General features: G+C 46.1%; 1 protein-coding gene across 2 annotated transcripts in view; it reads left to right on the plus strand.

Moving 5' to 3' along the window:
- The first annotated feature begins 233 nt into the window (after window positions 1-233).
- Window positions 234-21,330, plus strand: part of LOC145344485 (ras-related protein Rab-19-like) — a 30,602-nt gene continuing 9,505 nt past the window's right edge. The window contains exons 1-3 of one of the 2 annotated variants that reach the window (XM_080191659.1): window positions 234-342; window positions 16,476-16,671; window positions 18,214-18,397. In XM_080191659.1, the coding sequence (XP_080047785.1) occupies window positions 16,477-16,671; window positions 18,214-18,397 (379 nt within the window). In that variant the 5' untranslated portion in view covers window positions 234-342; window position 16,476. The remainder of the gene's footprint in view (window positions 343-16,475; window positions 16,672-18,213; window positions 18,398-21,330) is intronic. The other variant, XM_080191660.1, reaches the window with a different exon arrangement.

Raw genomic sequence — 21,330 nt, forward strand, 5'->3', positions numbered from 1 at the left:
ATGCTTTTTAGCTTTGACAAAGGGTGATCTGGACTCGAAACAGCTCTTTACTCTCCTTGAAGAGGCTGCCAGACCTGCTGAGATTTTCCAACATTTTCTCCTTTGGTTTCAGATTCCAGCATCCGCAGTCATTTGCTTTTATCCAGGGTAACTTTCAGTCTGTGCGCCACCCCCACAATGGGCAGCAGAGCAGCAGTCCCGGAAGCTGTAGGTGTGAGTGTGGATGTGGGTGGGTTGATATGTTCGCTGTGGTGTTGAGCAGGTGAGTCGGAAGTTGTTGTTCTAAGAAAGCCGTCAGGTCGCAGCCTCTCCTGAATAAACACCAGGGGCAAATGGTACAAAGTAAGTCTCTTCAATGTCTCTGCACTCAGTCCTGTAGTTGACTTGTCGTTGTTCAGGACTAGAATAAAACAGCTACAATTTGACGAAGTTTGATTCGTGCCCAGATGATGAAGAATCCGTGTAGCCGCAGTGATTTGGATTGGAAATTGTTTCTCGGCCTATGCTCGATGCTAATTGTTTCATTTGGCCAGTGTTTGTCTCTGTTTAAAAGGCTGATCTAGTTTTCACATTCAGCCCGTTTGTGAGCAGGTGAATCGGCTGCGATTGCCTGTGTCTGTGGGGGAAGCTGTACTCAGTTTGGGCAGGTTTCAAGGGAGAGAGATTTCATAACAGGAAGGTGAAGCTCTTATTTTTAAAACCTGCGATTTGATATTTAAAACATGTGAGAAACACATGCAAAATTTGGAATATGGTTTAGACAGGTTCCTGCTATGGATTGTGTGAATAGAGGCGGGACGAGATCGTAGAGGACAGAGTGTTTAACGCTGAGTTTCATTGCAAAATAACATGGACAGCAGCTGGCAGTGGGAGACACACTGATCACAACTTCATTTCAATATCGATCACTTTTTCATAACTAAAAAGAGCGATTCACAACCCATTAAATTCGGCGCCACTGTCTTCAATCAAAGAAGACATTGACTGGAAACGCAAACACATCTACACCCCGCTTTTGTTACTTTCCTCCAGCAGCCTGAACCAGGAAACTTCAGGTGACACTGAGTATCAGCAAACTCCTCAGAGATAAAAAGGGAATTAGTTCTTCAGCAGAACAGAGGAGCTAATAGATCATTTACTGCTGAGTGTGAGGACAGACACCTGTTCCTCGGTATCTGCCGCTGGGATTTATGTCCTGTTGTTACACTCATTCTAAGCAAGTAGCTGTTGTGAAGAAAATGTCGAGCTGATGTAGGTCAGGAAACAGATCTGAAATAATAAAGGACAGAAGCAACATTGTGTAGTGCCATATCCCATAGTTCCCATTCCACCTGCAGATTTTCTCTTACCATCAGGTAACAGTAACCTGCCCACCTTGTACATACATCACTAACTGGGATCTGATCTCACTGCTGCCCTGTTTACAGCCTCTCTAGCCAGTTCATTAGCAGGAACCACACTGGGGGAAAAACATAATGGCACACATATAGAAAGGGTGCTGAAGGAAAGAAATTGGGACCAGTACTGAGGGAGGTGGAACCTATACAGCCTGGGTGGGTTACCCCTTAGCAGGATCAGGTCCAGTGTCTTGTTGGGATGGTTTGTTCGTGATTATTGATGAGTATTTAACATCCTGGTTCCCCCTGCCAAATAACAGAAATGAAAATGGGTGGCACGGTGGCCCAGTGGTTAGCACTGCAGCCTCACAGTCCCAGAAACCCTGTTCAATTCCCAGATTGTGTCACTGCCTGTGTGGAGTTTGCATATCCTCCCCATGTCTGCGTGGGTTTCCTCCGGGTGTTCCGGTTTCCTCCCACAGCCCAAGATGTGCTGATTAGGTTGACTGATCATGCTAAATTGCCCCTTAGTGTCAAGGGGATTTGCTCAGGTAAATGCGTGGGGTTATGGGGATAAGGCCTGGCTGAGATTGTAGTCAATACAGAATCAATGGTCTGAATGGCCGCCTCCTGCTCTGTAGGATTCTATCTATCCATCTAGGAAAACAAGATATGCAAAATATGATATGTTGATATTCTAAGACATGCTGATATAAAAAAAGGTGGTGCTGTGTGTTTTGAAAAGCATTAAGGTAGACTTGTGCCTGGGATCTGATGGGATCTATCCCAGAACACTGAGGGAGAAGAGGGAAGAAATTGCTGGGGCCTTGTATGAAATTTTTGTATCCTCTTTAGTTACAGGAGAGGTCCCAGAGGATTGGAGAATAGCCAATGATAATCCGGGATATCACAGGCTGGTGAGCCTTACATCAGTGGTACAGAAATTATTGAAGATTCTGAGGGTAGGATTTACTCACATTTGGAAAAATATGGACTTATTAGTGATAGGCAATATGGTTTTGTGTTGTGTCTCAAAAACTTGAGTTTTTTTAGGAAGTTTCAAAGACGATTGATGAGCAGGGTGGTGAATGTTGTCTACATGGACTTCAGCAAGGCCTTTGACAAGATCCCTCATGGCAGGCTGATACAGAATGTGTTGTGACATGGGATCCATGGTGAGTTGGCCAGATGAATACAGAACTGGCTTGGTCATAGAAGACAGAGACTAGCAGTGGAAGGGTGTTTTTCTGAGTGGAGATCTGTGGCCAATGGAGGTCCATAGGGATAATGCTGGGACTTCCTGTTGTTTGAAATATATATAAATGATTAGGAGGAGAAAGTAGGTGGTCTGATTAGTAAGTTTGCAGATGACACAAAGATTGGGGGAGCAGCAGATAGTGAGGAGGTTTGCCAGAGGAAACAGCAAAATATAGATAATGCTGGATACTTGGGTGGAGAAATAGCGGGGTGGAATTTAACACAGGCAAATGCAATGGAAGGTCTATTGCAGGAGGAAAGTATATAGTAAATCATAGAATCCTACAAAGCAGAAAGAGGCCTTTCAGCCCATCGAGCCTGTACTGACAACAATCCCATCCAGGCTCAAATCCCGTAACCCCACGTATTTGCCTTGCTAACTCTCCTGACCCAAGAGCAATTGAGCATGGCCAATCAACATAACCTGCATGTCTTCAGACTGTGGGAGGAAACCGGAGCACCGGAGGAAACCCACATAGCCACCGGGAGAATATGCAAACTCCACACAGACAGTTACCGGAGGCTGGAATTGAATCTGAAAATGGCAGAACCCTTAGAAGCATTAACATGCCCAGAGATCTAGGTGTACAGGCCCACAGTTTTCTGAAAGTGGAAAACACAACTTGTCATATGGCATTTTTGCCTTCATCGGACTTGCAGCTGCATAGAACTTTAGTTAGGCCAGTTCTGGTCACCACATTACCAGAAGGATATGGAGGCTTTGGAGAGGGTACAGAAAAGGTTTACTAGGATGTTACCTGATATGGAGGGTATCAGCTATGAGGAGGGGTTGGAGAAATTTGGCTTGTTTTCACCTGAACATCGAAGGCTGAGGGGAGACCTGATATAGCTTTACAAAATTATGAGATGCATGGATAGAATGGATGGTCGGAGTTTTTTTCCTAGGGTGGAAATGTCAATTACTAGGAGACATGGGTTTAAGGTAAAAGGGGGAAAGTTTAAAGCAGGTGTGAGAGGCAAGTTTTTTATGCAGATGGTGGTAAGCACCTGGAATGCGCTGCCAGAAGAGGTGGTAGAAGCAGATACAATAGCAATATTTAAGCAACATTTATAGATACATGAGTAGGCAGGGAATAGAGGGATACGGACCACAAAGAGGCAAAAAGTCTTTAGTTTAGAAAGGAGTCATGTGTCACTGCAGGCTTGTTGGGCCCCAAGGCCTGTTCCTATGCTGTATTATTCTTTGTTCTTTGAATTGTGAGAAAAAGATTGCACAAGAGGAAGAAATAATAAAGCATTAGGTGGGGTCAAAGTAAGAAGAAATGCAATAAAGTATAAATTGGGTTGAATATGCACAGCTGTGAATGCAGGGATTATATGTAGCAATATAAAGCTGGCAAGCTTCAAAGGGCAGGCATGGACAATATGATTTATCGCCAATAATGGAGAGCTACCTCAAAAAAGGGCAGGATTGGGTACTAAACATTCCTGACTACAAGATGATCTGGAAAGTTAGGAGAAGGATGAAAGTATGAATTAAAGACAATATTACAATGCTGGAGAAAGGACATACGAGAGCGGTCAAGGACAGAAGCTATTTGGGTAGAGTTAAGAAATTAGATTACTCAGACTATACTGTAGACAACCAAATAGTGAGAAATATAAAGGAAAACATCTGCAAGGATGTTACAGGTACAAAGACTATTGTGTAGTTATAAAAGTTGACTTTAAATATGCTAATATAGATTGAGAGAGTATTAAGGGGAGAGAGGGGAAAGAGTTAAGTATGTTCAGGAAAATATTCCAGCTCAACAAGGAAGGAAGGATTGCTGGATGTAATCTAGGAAATGAAGTGGGTCTGGGTGAAAAAGAGGCAGGTAGGGAAAGGTTTAGGAGACAATGATCATCATATTATAAAGTTTAGGTTAGCTATGGAAAGGGCAAGGGGAGACCCAGAGTAAACATTACTCAGGGAAGGATTAATTTTAATGGAGTGGGAATGAATTTGGCCAGGGCAAGGATCAAAGAATGGTGGGTAAAACTGGAATAAAATAATGAGCTACCTTTAAAGAGCTGAGGGTTCAGGTAGAGGCAAGGTATATTCCTACACAGGGGAAAGGTAGGGCAACCAAATCCAGTGCTTCCTGGATAACAAACAAGAGATAGAGTAAGGTGAAGCACGTGGCAAATTGATAATACAAATGAAAACCAGGCTGAATATTAAAAATTCTCAGGGAAAGTGAAAAGGAAATAAGAGAAAGTATTTGTGCCCTATTTAGTGGCAGAAGAGAATGGCAGCTAATGAAAGAGAGAATCACCAATGCCAGTTTTAAAACCGAGTAATTAACAATAGGAGAGTAAATGTAAGGTGGGACTGATCAGAAACTAAAAAGGAGATGGCCAAGGGCATGTTGAAGCATCAGATGAGTACTTTGCATTTTTACCAAGGATGCTACCAAATACATAGTGAAAGTACATAGAACATTACAGCACAGTACAGGCCCTTTGACCCTCTAACCTAAACTATTCCAATATTATCCACATGTCTATCCAATGACTATTTGAATGCCCTTAAAGTTGGCAAGTTCACTACTGCTGCAGGAGGCACTGCTGCAACTGCAAGAGGCACAGCTTGGTCTAAAAAATAATTAAAAGGAGAGATAAAAGACATTTGGACAGATGTGGATAGGAAATGTTTAGAGTGATATGTACCAAGTACCGGCAAATGAGGTTAACTTAGGTGGGCTTTTTGGTTAGCATGAACCAGTTTGGGCCGAAGGGCCTGTTACGGGTCGTAGATTCTATGATGCTATTAGAGATGCTGGTTGTACTTAAAGTTGGTAGAGGCAGCTGTGGAGATAGAGGCTCAGCAACACCTCCTAAGAAGTGGGAAGCGGAAGAACACCTCCAGTGATAAACAGGAGTTACAGCATCAGGTGGAGGCAGCTGAGGGACTCCTGGGAGAAGTCAGCCCAGCAACATCTATGAAGAAGTGGGAAGTGGAAAATCTGGTGTAAAGGATTGATAAGCCTGAAACAGTACATTAGTGTTTCCCTCCCTCCCTCCTCCTCCAACCAAAAAAAAGGCCACTGTGAGAAAGTAAGAATGAAGATAAGAGTTTTATAAATTTTCTTAAATAATTTAATTGGTGCTAGAAATGTTAGTCAGTGGGGTTAAGTGCTGCGCTTGAGATGTGCGAGATCCGTGACGCTTCCAGTGTCTCGGACGACTACATCTGCAGGAAGTGCACCCAACTGCAGATCCTCACAGACCCCATGGATAGGTTGGAGCAGCAGTTGGATGCACTTAGGAGCGTGAAGGTGGCAGAATGTATCATAGATAGGAGCTGTAGAGACATGGTCACACCCAAGGTGCAGGCAGATTGAACAGTAGAAAGGGCAAGCAGCCAATGCAGGAATTCCCTGTGGTTGCCCCCCTCTCTTATAGTATACCATTTTGGATTTCATTTTGGGGGTGATGGCCTATCAAGGGATAACAGGTGCAACAGCTAGAGCAGTGGCACCAGGGCTGGCTCTGTTGTTAAGCAGGGAGGGGCAGAGAGCACAAAAGCAATAGTTATAGGGGACCCTATAGTTTGGAGTGCAGAAAGGCAGTTCTGTGGATGTGGAAGAGACTCCAGAGTGGTATGTTGCCTCCCTGGTGCCAGGGTCCAGGATCTCTCTAAACGGGCAGAAATCATTCTGAAGGAAGAGGGTGAACAGGCAGAGGTCATGGTACACATTGGTACTAATGACCTCAGTGATGAAGTTCTGCAGCAGCAGGAGTTAAGTAGAAAGTTTAAAAGCAGGATTGTAATAGAACATAGAACATAGAACACAACAGCGCAGAACAGGCCCTTCGGCCCACGATGTTGCGCCGACCAGTTAAAAAAAACAATGACCCACTAACCTAAACCAATCCCTTTTCATCCATAAACCTATCCACGGATCTCTTAAACGCCCCCAAACTAGGCGCATTTACAACTGCAGCAGGCAGGGCATTCCAATCCCTCACCACCCTCTGGGTAAAGAACCTACCCCTGACATCCGTCCTATAACTACCACCCCTTAATTTAAAGCCATGCCCCCTCAGAATTGTTCCCTGTGCCACGTGCCAGTGAAGCTAGAAATAGGAAGATACTGCAGCTCAACACATGGCTAAGTAGCTGGTGTAAGAGGGAGGGTTTCAGATATCTGGACCATTGGGATCTCTTCTGGAACAGATGGAACCTGTACAAGAAGGATGGGTTGCATATAAATTGGAAGGGCATAAATATTCTAGCCGGGAGGTTTGCTAGTGTCACATAGGAGGGTTTAACTCGTTTGGCAGGACGTGGGAACAAAAGCAAGGGTGATTTAACTGAAGGGGAACCAGAGTAGAACATAGAACATAGAACATTACAGCGCGGAACAGGCCCTTCGGCCCACAATGTTGCGCCGACCAGTCTTATTTTTAAAAAAAAACATTGACCCACTAATCTAAACCAATCCCTTTTCGTCCATAAACCTATCCACCAATCTCTTAAACGCCCCCAAACTAGGCGCATTTACAACTGCAGCAGGCAGGGCATTCCAGTCCCTCACCACCCTCTGGGTAAAGAACCTGCCCCTGACATCCGTCCTATAACTACCCCCCCTTAATTTAAAGCCATGCCCCCTCGTGCTAGCTTTCTCCATCCGAGGAAACAGGCTATCACCATCCACCCTATCTAAACCTCTAATCATCTTATATGTTTCTATAAGATCCCCTCTTAGCCGCCTTCTTTCCAGTGAAAACAACCCCAAATCCCTCAGTCTCTCCTCATAGGACCTCCCCTGCATACCAGGCAACATCCTGGTAAACCTCCTCTGCACCCTCTCCAAAGCCTCCACATCCTTCCTGTAATGTGGGGACCAGAACTGCACACAGTACTCCAAGTGCGGCCGCACCAGAGTTGTGTACAGTTGCAACATGACGCTGCGACTCCTAAATTCAATCCCCCTACCAATAAACGCCAAGACACCGTACGCCTTCTTAACAACCTTATCTACTTGATTCCCAACTTTCAGGGATCTATGTACACATACACCTAGATCCCTCTAGAGTAGGGTGAGTAAGACTCAGAGAAAGAGCAGGCAGGGTGTGATTGTTAATCAAAGAGATTGCCCTACCTTTCCCCTGTGTAGGAATATACCTTGCCTCTACCTGAACCCTCAGCTCTTTAAAGGTAGCTTATTATTCTATTCCAGTTTTACCCACCATTCTTTGATCCTTACCCTGGCCAAATTCATTCCCACTCCATTAAAATTAGTCCTTCCTTGAGTAATACTTTACTCTAGATCTCCCCTTGCCCTTTCCATAGCTAACCTGAGGTGCATTTATTTTAATGCAAGAAGAGTAACAGGTAAGGCAGATGAACTTAGAGCTTGGATTAGTACTTGGAACTATGATATTGTTACTATTACAGAGACTTGGCTCAGGGACGGACAGGATTGGCAGCTTAATGTCCCAGGATACAGATGTTTCAGGTGGGATAGAGGAGGATGTATGAAGGGTGGGGAAGTTGCATTACTGGTTAAGGAGAATATTACAGTTGTACTGTGAGAGGACACCTCGGAGGGCTCATACAGCGAGGCAATATGGGTAGAGCTCAGGAATAGGAAGGGAGCAGTCACAAAGTTGGGGGGTTTACTATAGGCTGCCCAACTGCCAATGGGAGATAGAGGAACAGATATGTAGGCAGATTTTGGCAAGGTGTAAAAGTAACAGCGTTGTTGTGGTGGGAGATTTTAACTTTGGCTATATTGACTGGGACTCACTTAGTGCTCAGGGCATGGATGGGGCAGAATTTATAAGGAGCATCCAGAAGGGCTTCTTGAAACAGTATGTAGATAGTCCAATGAGGGAAGGGGGCCATACTGGACCTGGTATTGGAGAATGAGCCAGGTGGTTGTTGTTTCACTAGGGGAGCAGTTCGGGAACAGTGACCATAATTCAGTAAGCTTGAAGGTACTGATGGATAAAGATAGGTGTAGTCCTCAAGTTAGGTGCTAAATTGGGGGAAGGCTAATTACAACAATATTAGGCAGAAACTGAAGAGTATCAAATGGGGGCAGATGTTTGAGGGCAAATCAACATTTGCCTTGTGGGAGGCTTTCAAGTGTAAGTAGATAGGTATTCAGAACTGGCACATTCCTACAAGGATGAAGGATAAATATGGCAAATTTTGGGAACTTTGGATGACAAGTGATATTGTGAGCCTAGTCAAAGAGAAAAAGGAAACATTTGCCAAAGCCAGGAGGCTGGGAACACACAAAGCAAGTGTGGAATACAAGGAAAGTAGAAAGAAACTTAAGCAAGGAGTAAGGAGAGCTAAAACAGGTAATGAGAAAACATTGCCAGCAGGATTAAGGAAAATCTCAAGGCTTTTTATACATAGATGAAGAGCGAGAGGGTGGCCAGGGAGAGGGTTGGCCCATTCAAGAACAAGGAAGGGAATCTATGCTTGGAGCCAGAGGAAATGGGTGAGGTATTAAATGAGTACTTTGCATCAATATTCACCAAAGAGAAGGACTTGGTGGATGATGAGTCAAGGAAAGGGTGTGCAGATAATTTGAATCATGTTGAGATCAAAAAGGAGGAGGTATTAGGGTTCTTGAGAAACATTAAGGTAGAGAAGTCCCCAGGGTCTGATGGGATATACCCCAGAATACTGAGAGAGGCGAGGGAGGAAACTGCTGGGGCCTTGAGAGAAATCTTTATATCCTCACTGGCTACAGGGGAGGTCCCAGAGGATTGGAGAATAGCCAGTGTTGTTCCTTTGTTTAAGAAGAGTAGCAAGAATAATCCAGGTAATTACAGGCTGGTGAGCCTTACATCAATGGTAGGGAAATTATTAGAGAGGATTCTTCGAGACAGGATTTACTCTATCTTGGAAATAAGTGGACATATTAATGAAAGGCAACATGGTTTTGTGAAGGTGAGGTTGTGTCTCACTCATTTGATCGACTTTTTTGAGGAAGTGACAAAGATGATTGATGAGGGTAGGGCAGTGGATGTCATCTACATGGACTTCAGTAAGGCCTTTGACAAGGTCCCTCATGGCAGACTAGTGAGATGGTGAAGTCGCATGGAATCAGAGGTGAGCTGGCTAGGTGGATACAGTAATATTCTGTTTGGTCATAGAAGAGAGAGGGTAGCAGTAGAAGGGTGTGTTTCTGAATGGAGGGCTGTGACAAGTGGTGTTCCTCAGGGATCAGTGCTGGGACCTTTGGAGTTTGTAATATATATACATAAAATATACATACATATCAATGATTTGGAGGAAAATCATTTGATTAGTAAGTTTGCGGATGACACAAAGGTTGGTGGATTTGTGGATAGCGCTGAGGACCACCAGAGGATACAATAGATATAGATCGATTGGAGACTTGGGTGGAGAAATGGCAGATGGAGCTTAGTTTGGATAAATGTGACGTAATGCATTTTGGAAAGTCTAATACAGATAGGAAATATACAGTAAATGGCAGAGCTCTTAAGAGTATTGATAGGCAGAGGGATCTGAGTGTACAGGTCACCAGTCACTGAAAATGGCAATGCAGGTGGAGAAGGTAGTTAAGAAGGCATATGGCATGCTTGCCTTCATCAGCCGGGGCACTGAATTTAAAAATTGGCAAGTCATGTTGCAGCTTTATAGAACCTTAGTAAGGCCACACTTGGAACATAGTGTTCAATTCTGGTTGCCGCACTACCAGAAGGATGTGGAAGCTTTGGTGAGGGTACAGAATAGATTTACCAGCTTGTTGCCTGGCATGGAGGGTATTAGCTATGAAGAGAGGTTGGAGAAACTTGGTTTGTTCTCACTAGAATGATGAGGTTGAGGGACAACCTGATAGAAGTCTACAAGACTATGAGGAGCATGGAAAGAATGGATAATCAGAAGCTATTTCCCAGGTGTAAGAGTCAATTACCAGGGGGCATAGGTTTAAGGGGCAAGGTTTAAAGGAGATGTACAAGGCAGGCTTTTTACACAAAGGGTGCCTGGAACTCACTGCCAGGGGAAGTAGTGAAAGCGGATACGGTAGTGACTTTTAAGGGGCATCATGACAAATACATGAATAGAATGGGAATAGAGGGATATGGTCCCCGGAAGGGGGCTTTAGTTCACTCGGGTAGCACGGTCTGTGCAGGCTTGGAGGGCCGGAGGGCCAAAGGGCCTGATCCTGTGCTGAAATTTTCTTTGTTCTTTTTCTTTGATAAGTCACCAGGACCATCTGAAAGGGTGAAAATTGTGGAGTTGCTGGCTGGAATCTTCTAATCCTCCTTAGATTCAGGAATGGTGCCAGAGGACTGGAGAGTTACAAAATATTCTCAAAAAAGTGCAAGTATAACTTCAGCAACAACGGGTCAGTCGTTTTACCTTGGTGCTGGAAAAACTCTTTGTCAATGATAATAAGGAAATTCAGCACAAAATAATTAAAGGCAAATCGTGTTTAACGAATTGAGTTTTTTGATGAGGTAATAGAGGTTTCATGATTAATGTGATGTATGTGGACTTCTGAAGGCCATTAGGTAAAGCTTGTCAGCAGTTAGAATTCATGGAAAAAAGGCATCGTGATTGAAAAGTGTGTCAGACTAGTAGCAAACAGTTGTTTTTCAGATTGGAAGAATACTGGGGCCAATATAGGAGCCCTGCTTTTCGAAGCTTCTCGAGAATTGTTCCAAGGGTGAGAAACATCAGCTGTGGGAATAGATTGGAGAAACTGGGAATGTTCTTGGTAAGTATAGGTTTAGAGAAGGTTTGATAGAGATATTCAATATCAGGAGTAAATGGGCAGAGTAGATAGAGGTGAATGGCAATGCTGTATCTCCTGGTCACAACACTGTAGATCAAAGATTGTTCTCATTGGTAGAAATGTTGAGAAGTAGATGATACCACTGGCAAAAGAACCAAAGGTCGCATGAGAAAAATCTTTTACACACAGCAAGAAATCAGCATGGAGCTGATTATTTAAAATCTATTTACATCTTATTAGCGGGTTCGGGACTGAAGTATCTGGGCCTGCTAGCCTCTCCACCACCACACTTCCTCCCCTCACCCCCAGGATTGTTTCACTCCAGCAGGGTTTGTAACAGCACCCCACTAATGGGGAGCTGGCGGCCTGATCCCATTCGTGTGAAGGGAGGCCATGGAAGCCCTGGCAATGCAAGCCTGGCCCCCAGCATTGCCCAAGGGGCAAAGTGGCAATGCCCAGGACCACCTTGCCACTGCACACAGGGCATTGGGCAGTGCCATGGGGGGCAGGCCCAAAGGGGGAGCAAGGCCGAATGGGGAGTGGGTCCTCTGGGGGCAATAGATAAGGGGTTCTGCTGCCACTGTGCATTCAGGATCGGTGATGGAGAAAGGGAGGCCAGCGACTGGGGCAGGCCATCGGGGTGGAGTGGGGTTTCGGGCTGCAGTTGGGAGATGGTCGGGCAATCTGGACTGCCCAGGGTGAGGGGTGGGAGGTGGGGGGGTTGGGGCTAGCCCAGACACTTCTGGGAGGCCAGCAGTGGGGGGAGGAGAGGCTGCATGGCCAGCAATGGGGAGTCGTGGGGCTGGCCGGCAATGGGGAGCCGTGGGGCTGGCCGGCAATGGGGAGCCGTGGGGCTGGCCGGCAATGGGGAGCCGTGGGGCTGGCCGGCAATGGGGAGGCCAGTAGTGCGGAGCTGCTGCACACAAGCTGATCTTGGCACTGACAGATTGGCACAAGTGAAGTAGTCCGCTCAACACTATGCTGTTGGCTTTCCAGTGGGAATAGAGAGAACACCAAGAAAAAGTTAATATTTCGAGACCAAATTGCACATCTTCCTAACAAAGAAGATATTTGCAAAGTTTCCTCCCTCGAGGCACAATTCCAGATTCGGAACCTCAGCAGCAGCCTTTTGCCCCGGAAGACCAGACAAGTGTTCTCTGGATGTTTGTGACAAAGTCAGGGGGTTAAAGTGACCAGCAGTTTAGGTTAGCTATTGAAAGGGCAAGGGTGAAGGCAATCAGTTGGCTTATGACGAGAACTCTCAGCACTTGGAACAATCCTATTAAGTGAACAAGGTGAGCAGTGACTTTGGCCTCCAACTCTTGCCAGCAGGGTAGAGGTAAACTTCCAAGCAGAGGAGGCTGGTCCTGCTCCAGGTGAAAGGCCTGAGCTCCTCTGAGAGGGGGTTTGTCTGCTACTGACCAGGAGCCCAGAACACTTGGCCCAGTTGATCCTGGAAGAGCCCAGCAGCTGCACATCCTCCATTGGTGAGCTAGGTCTGTGAACATGAGGAGCAACATCAGCTGAGGACAGCCAAGCAGAATGTGTGGCTTGTTTTATGTGAGGAATCCTAAACATTACCAGTGTGTTAGATGACCACATGCAGGGAGTGCTCCCAGTTGCAGAAACTGGAGCTCCAGTAGTGCCTCCACCAGGTTGAGAGTTATGTGGATAGTACCTTTAAAGGATAGTCACACTGCAGCTTAAGGGACTAGAGGAAAGAAGGGAATGGGTTACCACTAGACAGTCCAGAGGGTCCCAGACAGTCTAGACAGTCCCCTGAGGTCCCACTCTCTAACTTTGGAAGTTAGAGAGCGGGACCATTTTGGAAGCTGATGAGGATGCTGGTACCTCAGACGATGACCCTTCATCAGAGCTGACGCTAATAGATGCTGAGATTTTCTAGCATTTTCTGTTTGTACCCAAATACTGAATCTTAGGAAACACCACTACAAACCTTCCTCGAACTTGAAAAATATCCATTGACCATTATGCTCTTAGCTTCCTTTTATTCAGCTAATTTTGTATCTACGTTGCAACTATCCCTTTTATTCCCTCATTATAACTTTTCACAATCAGTTGTGCGGCAGAGTATCAAATGCCTTTTGAAAGTCCATGTTCATCACACCAACAGCATTGACACCCCCTGTTACCTCCTCCAACAAACACCAGCAAGTTAGTTAAACATGATTTCTCCTTTAGAAATCCATGCCGACTCTTCCTAACCAACATACATTTTTCCATGTGATTACTAATTCTATTTCAAATAATTGTTTCCAGAAGCTTTCCCACTACTGAACTTAAACTGACTGGTCTGTACTTCTTGGGGCTATCTTAAAAGCCTTTTTTTGAACGAAGGTGTAATGTTTGCAATTCTCCAGTCCTCTGGCACTTCCTCTGAGTCTACAGAAGACTAGAAATGATCACCAGTGCCATTGCAATTTCCATTCTCACTTCCTTCAATATCCTTGGATGCATCTCATCTGGTACCAATACCTTATCGACCTCCTGTACTGACGGGCTATTCAATACTTCCTCCTTATCAACTTTGAACCTTTTCAGAGACAGAATTTCCTTGCCTGTCACCATGGCCTGGAAAGCATCTACGTCCTTGGTAAAGACAGATGTCTCCATGTGTAAATTCCCTTTTTAATCAGCTCTACTCCTCGATTTGCTACCCTTTTACTATTTATTTCCCTATAGGAAGGTTTTGGGATTCCATGTTATGTTAGCTGCCAGTATTTCCTCATAATCCATTTATATATTTTATAAATATATAAAAAGGAAGAGGCTGGCTAGGGTGAACGTTGGTCCCTTAGAGGATGAGAAGGGGGACTTAGTGGTAGGGGATGGGGATATGGCGGAGGTCTTGAATAACTTTTTTGTTTCGGTCTTCACGGAGGAGGACGTGAATAATTTGCCGGGTGTTAGAGATGGAAAGGTGGTAGGACTGGAGGGTCTCGATGACATTACTGTTACTAGAGAGGTGGTGCTCGACAGACTGGAGGGGCTGATTGTGGACAAGTCCCCAGGACCGGATGGAATGCATCCGAGGGTCCTGAAAGAAATGGCGGAGGTGATAGTGGATGCCTTGGTGGTTATTTTCCAGACGTCGCTGGATTCCGGGGAAGTGCCGGAAGATTGGAAAACGGCTAATGTTACACCGTTGTTTAAGAAGGGTGCCAGGCAAAAGGCGGGGAATTATAGGCCTGTTAGTTTAACGTCTGTTGTAGGTAAAATGTTAGAATCCATCATCAAGGAGGAAATAGCGAGGCATCTTGAGGGGAATTGCTTGATAGAGCAGACGCAGCACGGTTTCCTTAAAGGGAAGTCGTGTCTGACAAATTTACTGGAGTTCTATGAGGATGTGTCTAGGGCGGTGGATAGAGGAGAGCCGGCGGATGTGGTCTTTCTGGATTTTCAGAAGGCGTTTGACAAGGTACCTCACAAGAGGTTATTACAGAAGGTCAGGGGGCATGGAATTGGGGGTAGGGTGTTAGCGTGGATAGAGGATTGGTTGTCAAATAGGAGGCAGAGAGTGCGGGTCAATGGGTGCTATTCGGGTTGGCAGATGGTGACTAGTGGAGTGCCCCAGGGGTCGGTGCTGGGGCCTCAGCTATTTACCATTTATATAGATGATCTGGAGGAGGGAACCGAGTGTAGGGTGTCGAAATTTGCTGATGACACCAAAATTGGTGGAAAGGCAAATTGTGCGGAGGGTGTGGAGAGTCTACAGAAGGATCTAGATAGGCTGGGCGAATGGGCCAGGAAATGGCAAATGAAATTTAATGTTGGCAAGTGCGAGGTGGTCCACTTTGGTAGGAATAATGGTAGGAAGGATTATTACTTACGTGGAGAAAAACTGCAGCAGGCGACGGTGCAGAGGGACCTCGGGGTCCTTGTGCATGAGTTGCAAAAACCCAGCTTGCAGGTGCAGCAGGTGGTCAGGAAGGCGAATGGGATGCTGGCCTTCATCGCGAGGGGGATTGAATATAAAAGTAGGGAGGTCTTGCTGCGGCTGTATAGGGCATTGGTGAGGCCACAGCTGGAGTACTGTGTGCAGTTTTGGGCGCCGTACTTACGCAAGGATATTTTAGCCTTGGGGGGAGTGCAGAGGAGGTTTACTAGGCTGATGCCGGAGTTGAGGGGGTTGAGCTATGAGGAGAGGCTGAATAGATTAGGCTTGTACTCGTTAGAGTTTAGAAGAATGAGGGGAGATCTCATTGAGACGTATAAGATGATGAATGGGATGGATAGGATAGAGATGGAGAGACTCTTCCCGCTCAGAAAGGATAGTAGACTAGAGGGCATAGCCTCAAGATAAGGGGGGGCAGTTTAGAACAGAGTTGAGGAGGAACTTCTTCACTCAAAGGGTGGTGAATCTCTGGAATTCTCTGCCCGTTGAAGTGGTGGAGGCTGCCTCGCTAAATATTTTTAAGACGCGGGTTGATGGGTTTTTGATAAGAGAGGGGATTAAAGGTTATGGGGAGAGGGTGGGAATGTGGAACTGAGCCACTTCAGATCAGCCATGATCTTATTGAATGGCGGGGCAGGCTTGAAGGGCTAGTTGGCCTACTCCTGCTCCTATTTCTTATGTTCTTATGTTCTTATGAGTTTGGCCTATGAGCTGGCATATTAGCAAGAATGTGAAGGTTTCAGAGAGGGTGCTGAGAAGATTGACGAGAATGGTTCCAGGGATGAGGAACCTGTTACATTGATTGGAGGTCGAGATTGTTTTCCCTGGGGGAAAGATGGTTGAGAGGAGATTTGAGGGAGCTGTTCAGAATCATGAGTAGACGGAGAGAAACTGTTCCCATTGGTGGAAGACTGGGAATCAGAGAACACAGATTTAAGGTAAAAGCAGCAATGATGACATGAGGAGGAACTTTCTCATGAAGCGAGCGATTCAGATCTGGAAGGTGCTGCATGAGGGTGTGGTGGGGCAACATTCAATCGAGGGTTTCCAACAAGAGTTGGATTATTGCCTGAATTGCTCTGTGAGATAGCCAGCACATAAAATGGGCTAAATGATCTTCTGCTGAGCTGCAATCATTTTGTGATGAAAACATATTTAAGTTACAGATAATAGTAATTTTGATAGAGGTTTCATTACCAGTTGATAGATTGAAGTATAATTTCATTGCAGTATGAATTCACTGGGAACTGGTGCAGATGAAGCCTTTGACTACCTCTTTAAGATAGTGCTGATTGGAGATTCCAACATTGGCAAGACTTGCGTGGTTCATCGTTTCAAAACTGGAGTCTTCATTGAGAAACAGCAGAACACAATTGGAGTCGACTTCATTGTCAGAACATTGAATATTGAGGGCACGAGAGTAAAGGTGGGGCAAACCACTCACATAGACTATCACACTAATCACTCTGTCACTCAATCCCTCACTATCACTGCATTCACATTGTCTCTCTCTTTCTCTCTCTGAACCCAATCCCTGCATTTCCCTCTCAGCCCCTCCCTCGCTCCGCCCCTGCCGCGCCCCTCACTCCGCTCCTGCCGCCCCCTTGCTCTGCCCCCGTCGCCCCCTCACTCTGCCCCCGTCGCCCCCTCGCTCTGCCCCTGCCGCCCCCCTCACTCCGCTCCTGCCGCCCCCTTGCTCTGCTCCCGCCGCCCCTTCACTCCACCCCCTCGCTCCGCCCCCTTGCTCCACACCCCCGTGCCACCCCCTCTTGCGCCAGCCCTCCCTCACGCCACCCCCCATCGTGCTGCCCCCCTCACGCTGCCCCCTCTCACTCTGCCCCCCCTCACTCCACCCCCCCCCGCGCCTCTCCCGCCACCTACACCACCCCCCACCCCCCGCGCCTCTCCCTTCTGATGTGGAGGTGCTGGCGCTGGAGTGGAGTAAACTCAGTAAGAAGTCTCACAACACCAGATTAAAGTCCAACAGGTTTGTTTGGTTGCAAAAGCCACTAGCTTTCTGAGTGCTGGTTGCCCTTAATCAGGTAAGTGGGAGTTCTGTTCACAAACAGGGCATATAAAGGCACAAACTCAATTTACAGAATAATGGTTGGAATGCGAGTCTTTACAGGTAATCAAGTCTTAAAGGTACAGACAATGTGAACGGAGAGAGTGTTAAGCATAGGTTAAAGAGATGTGTATTGTCTCCAGCCAGGACAGTTAGTGAGATTTTGTAAGCCCAGACAAGTCGTGGGGGTTACAGATACTGTGACATGAACCCAAGGTACCTGTTGAGGCCGTCCTCACGTGTGCAGAACTTGACTATCAGTATCTGCTCAGCGACTTTGCGCTGTCATGTGTCATGAAGGCTGCCTTGGGGAACGTTTACCCAAAAATTAGAGGCCGAATGCCTGTGACCGCTGAAGTGTTCTCCAACAGGAAGAGAACACTCTTGCCTCGTGATTGCTGAGTTGATTAGCTGTCGAGACTCGCATTCCAATCATTATTCTGTAAATTGACTTTGTGTCTTTATATGCTCTTTTTGTGATTAGAACTCCCATTCACCTGACAAAGCAGCAGCGAGCGCTCTGAAAGCTAGTGGCTTTTGCTACCAGATAAGTCTGTTGGACTCTAACCTAGTGTTGTGAGACTTCTTACTGTCTTTCTCTCCACCCCCTGTGTTTTTCTCTCCACCTACTCTGTCTCTTTCACTCTTTCTGTTGCGTCTGCCTCTCATTCCATTCTCTCGCTCTCTCTCTCCCTCTCTCACAGTCCTGCATCATTGCTGTTTGTTGAGGTGATTGTCGATGAAATACTGAAGTTTTCACTTGTATTTTGCTTCACTTCACTCTTTCCCTTGATATTCCCTCGGTGTTAGCGATTGAATTTGGGTAATGTTGGCAGCTGTTTGGTTGAAGCACAATGCCTGGCAAATAGTGACTATTTAACGTGGTTTCCTTGTTGTGTGAAGTTGCAGGTGTGGGACACAGCTGGACAGGAGCGATTCCGGACCATCACCCAGAGTTACTATCGTAGTGCACACGGAGCATTAATCGCTTATGATATCACCAAACTCTCCTCCTTCAACTCTGTGCCTCACTGGATCAATGAGATTCAGCGATATGGAGCGGCTAATGTTGTCCAGATGTTGATTGGTAAGTTGCCTAGTCAAACGTTAGTCCTGTCTGATTGTGACATTGAGTTTGAGAATCACAGGCATGAAACATTATCTGTTCCTCTCTCCATGGATGTTGTTACACTTGCATTTCCTGTATTTTCTTTAGAACTTCATGCCTGCCCACACCCTCATGCCTGCTGACACACCAGTTGAGGTCATAAGTCACCAGTTAGTTGTAAGTTGTAAATGCAGATTAATCATTACTCAGAGAGGGTCAAGGGTCACTCATCAATGGTCCCATATTGCCCTATCCAACCTTAACCTTCAGCCAGTGTATATCTGGGACTGATTTTATTCAAAACAATTCTTTGTATTTGCAATGTGAAGTCACAGGGTCTAAATGAGTTTATTCTGAGGCTGTTGAGAGAAGAGAGTTTGGAAAGTTCACATGCTCCCGGACACAATTTACCTTGCTCTGACATGATCTTAGGGAACTTTAAATGAAGCATCCTTCTCCAAAAGCCCGAATCTGGGCTAAGCTGCAAATTGAAGTTCTGTGAGCCTTGAAACATATCCCACAATGTCTGAGGCACAATTCAATGGTGTGTGAACTATTGATGCAAGCTGATTGACAAAGAGCTGCCAAAGAGAGTTGTTAATAAAATAAAACCCACTGGATTAAAAGAAGAATGCTGTGTGGATACGGAATGGCTTTTTAGACTCAACATAATCATTCAGTGTCTCTCAGATCTCAATATTTTAATAATTCTAGTATAAGAATGGCCTGAACCACAATGTCAAACTTTACAAGTGAACTGAACTCAGCAAGGAGCACATGGCTGATGAAATTGCACTCTGAGAAGTGTAGACTAAGTCCATCACTGAAGAATAGGCTTTCTTTTATTGTCCCATTAACACATCCTCTTGTCCTCTGCCATTCAGTCTCCCTCCCGCCTGCTTTCCACCCTACCACAGACTCTGCCTTTACTTCTACATGCTAACTATCCCTTCCTCTGAACTTTCATAAAACTTTTTACATTTCTTATGTAAAACCTTTTACATCTCAAATATTTCCCAGTTCCGCTGAAAATCCATTCATCTGAGACATTCACTGGAGTCACAGGAACCTTTAAAAATGGTGGCTGGATCCTCCTTCTAGGATTACCGATCCCATTCCTGGGCTGTGTGACTTTCCGCAGTGCCCTTAAACGGTGAAGGCTGGTTGCTATCACAATCCAATACCCAGTGTTCCCAACATGGCTAGCATCATTGCAGAGATAGGAATACCATGGAGCTGATCCAGGTTTTGAAGGTATCGTGTGCCACAGCCCCTCAGAGGAGCCAGGAATCATCACCTTTATTATGAATTGCCATTTCCGTGAGAATCTGTCGTCTCCGTGAGGAGCTGTGAGGCTGGTTTATTATTGTCACATGTATTGGTATGCAGCAAAAAGTATTGTTTCTTGAATGCTATAGAGATGAAGCATACTGTTCATAGAGTACACAGGGGAGAAGGAAAGGAGAGGGTGCAGAATGTAGTGTTACAGTCATGGCTAGGGTGTAGAGAAAGATCAGCTTATCATAAGGTAGGTCCATTCAAAAGTCTGATGGCAGCAGGGAAGGAAGTGTTCTTGAGTTGCTTGGTAGATGGTCTCAGATTTTTGTGGAAGAGACTGAGGGGTGATTCTCCCAGCTAGAGAAGTGCAGTGAACCGGGAGACATAAGTTGAGGCCTCGTAGTGGGCTTCCTGCTGGGAGCCACGGCCTCCACGTGTCTCTAGCTGCTAGATTTCAGATGTTGCTGATTTGAATATTTAAATTCTAATTTTAATGTCATTAATGGGCCTGGGACTCCTGCCTACAACCCACTCCCTGCCCCCCCGTCCCTCCCCTGCCAGGAGTTTCACTCCAGTGGGGTTCACAACAGCTCCCCACTAATGGGAAGCTGGCAGCCTGACCCCTACTGAAATGAAAGGAGGCCATGGAGGTCCCGTAGGAGATCAGTGGTAAAGGGAAGAGTGCCCCCTGGGCATTGCCAAGTTGGCAGTGCCAATAGGCCCCTGGCATTGCCCAAGGGGCAAAGTGGCAATGCCCAGGGGCACCTTGGCACTGCCCATCGGGCAGTTCCAAGGGGACAGGGCCAGAGGGTGTGGGGCCTATTGGGGGTGGGGCCTCTGGGGCAATTGGTGGGGTCGGGGGATCCTATTGTCACTGCAGTCGGGATTGGTAAACGAGGGAGTGTGGACAGCAATTGGGGCTGGGCATCAGGGTGGGGAAGAGGGCTGCGGGGGAGGCGGTGTAGGGGCATTGAGGGTGGTGCTGGCCAGTGATTGGGGTGGCTAGCAATCAGGAAGCTGGCAATGCAGGCTACTGTGTGTGTGCCAATCTCAGAGCTGACAGATCAGCACATGCGCAGTGGCTCTCTCAGCAATATGCTGCCGGCCTCTCCAGCAGGAATAGGCCCTGCTCCCTGATATTTATTGAGATTCATGCTAGGGCAATGTGTGATGCACAGAGTGTGGGAGATTCATTTTGGAAATCCCATGAAAAAAAGCCAGTGGGATTTACTCCAGTTTTACATAAGTTCGACATTTATAATTTTTTTGGGAGAACGTCCAGTATGCGTGGAGCCTTTGATTATCTAGCTGCTTTTCTGAGGCAGTGGGAAGTGTCGACAGAGATGGGTGGCTGGTTTGTGTGATGGACCCTTTGTAACTTCTTGCAGTTTTGGTCAGAGAAGGAGCAAGGAATAATGAGAGGGTCTGAATGTGGCTGCCTCAGTGTCTCTGCACAATAATGCCGTCTCTATCAAAGCTCTGAATCCAGACTGTGTTTTCCTTGTGTAAATGTGGCAGGTGTCAGGTGCAATCTCTGTTGCAGTTAGAAGCAGTTACTACTGCCTATAGGACTGCTCTCTGGTTGTTTTGATAAGTTTTGGCTGCAAACCCTGGGATTAGTTTCTTTGTTAGGA

Source organism: Carcharhinus amblyrhynchos, chromosome 6, assembly GCF_965287045.1.
Source record: "Carcharhinus amblyrhynchos chromosome 6, sCarAmb.v2.hapA, whole genome shotgun sequence".
NCBI lineage: Eukaryota > Metazoa > Chordata > Chondrichthyes > Carcharhiniformes > Carcharhinidae > Carcharhinus > Carcharhinus amblyrhynchos.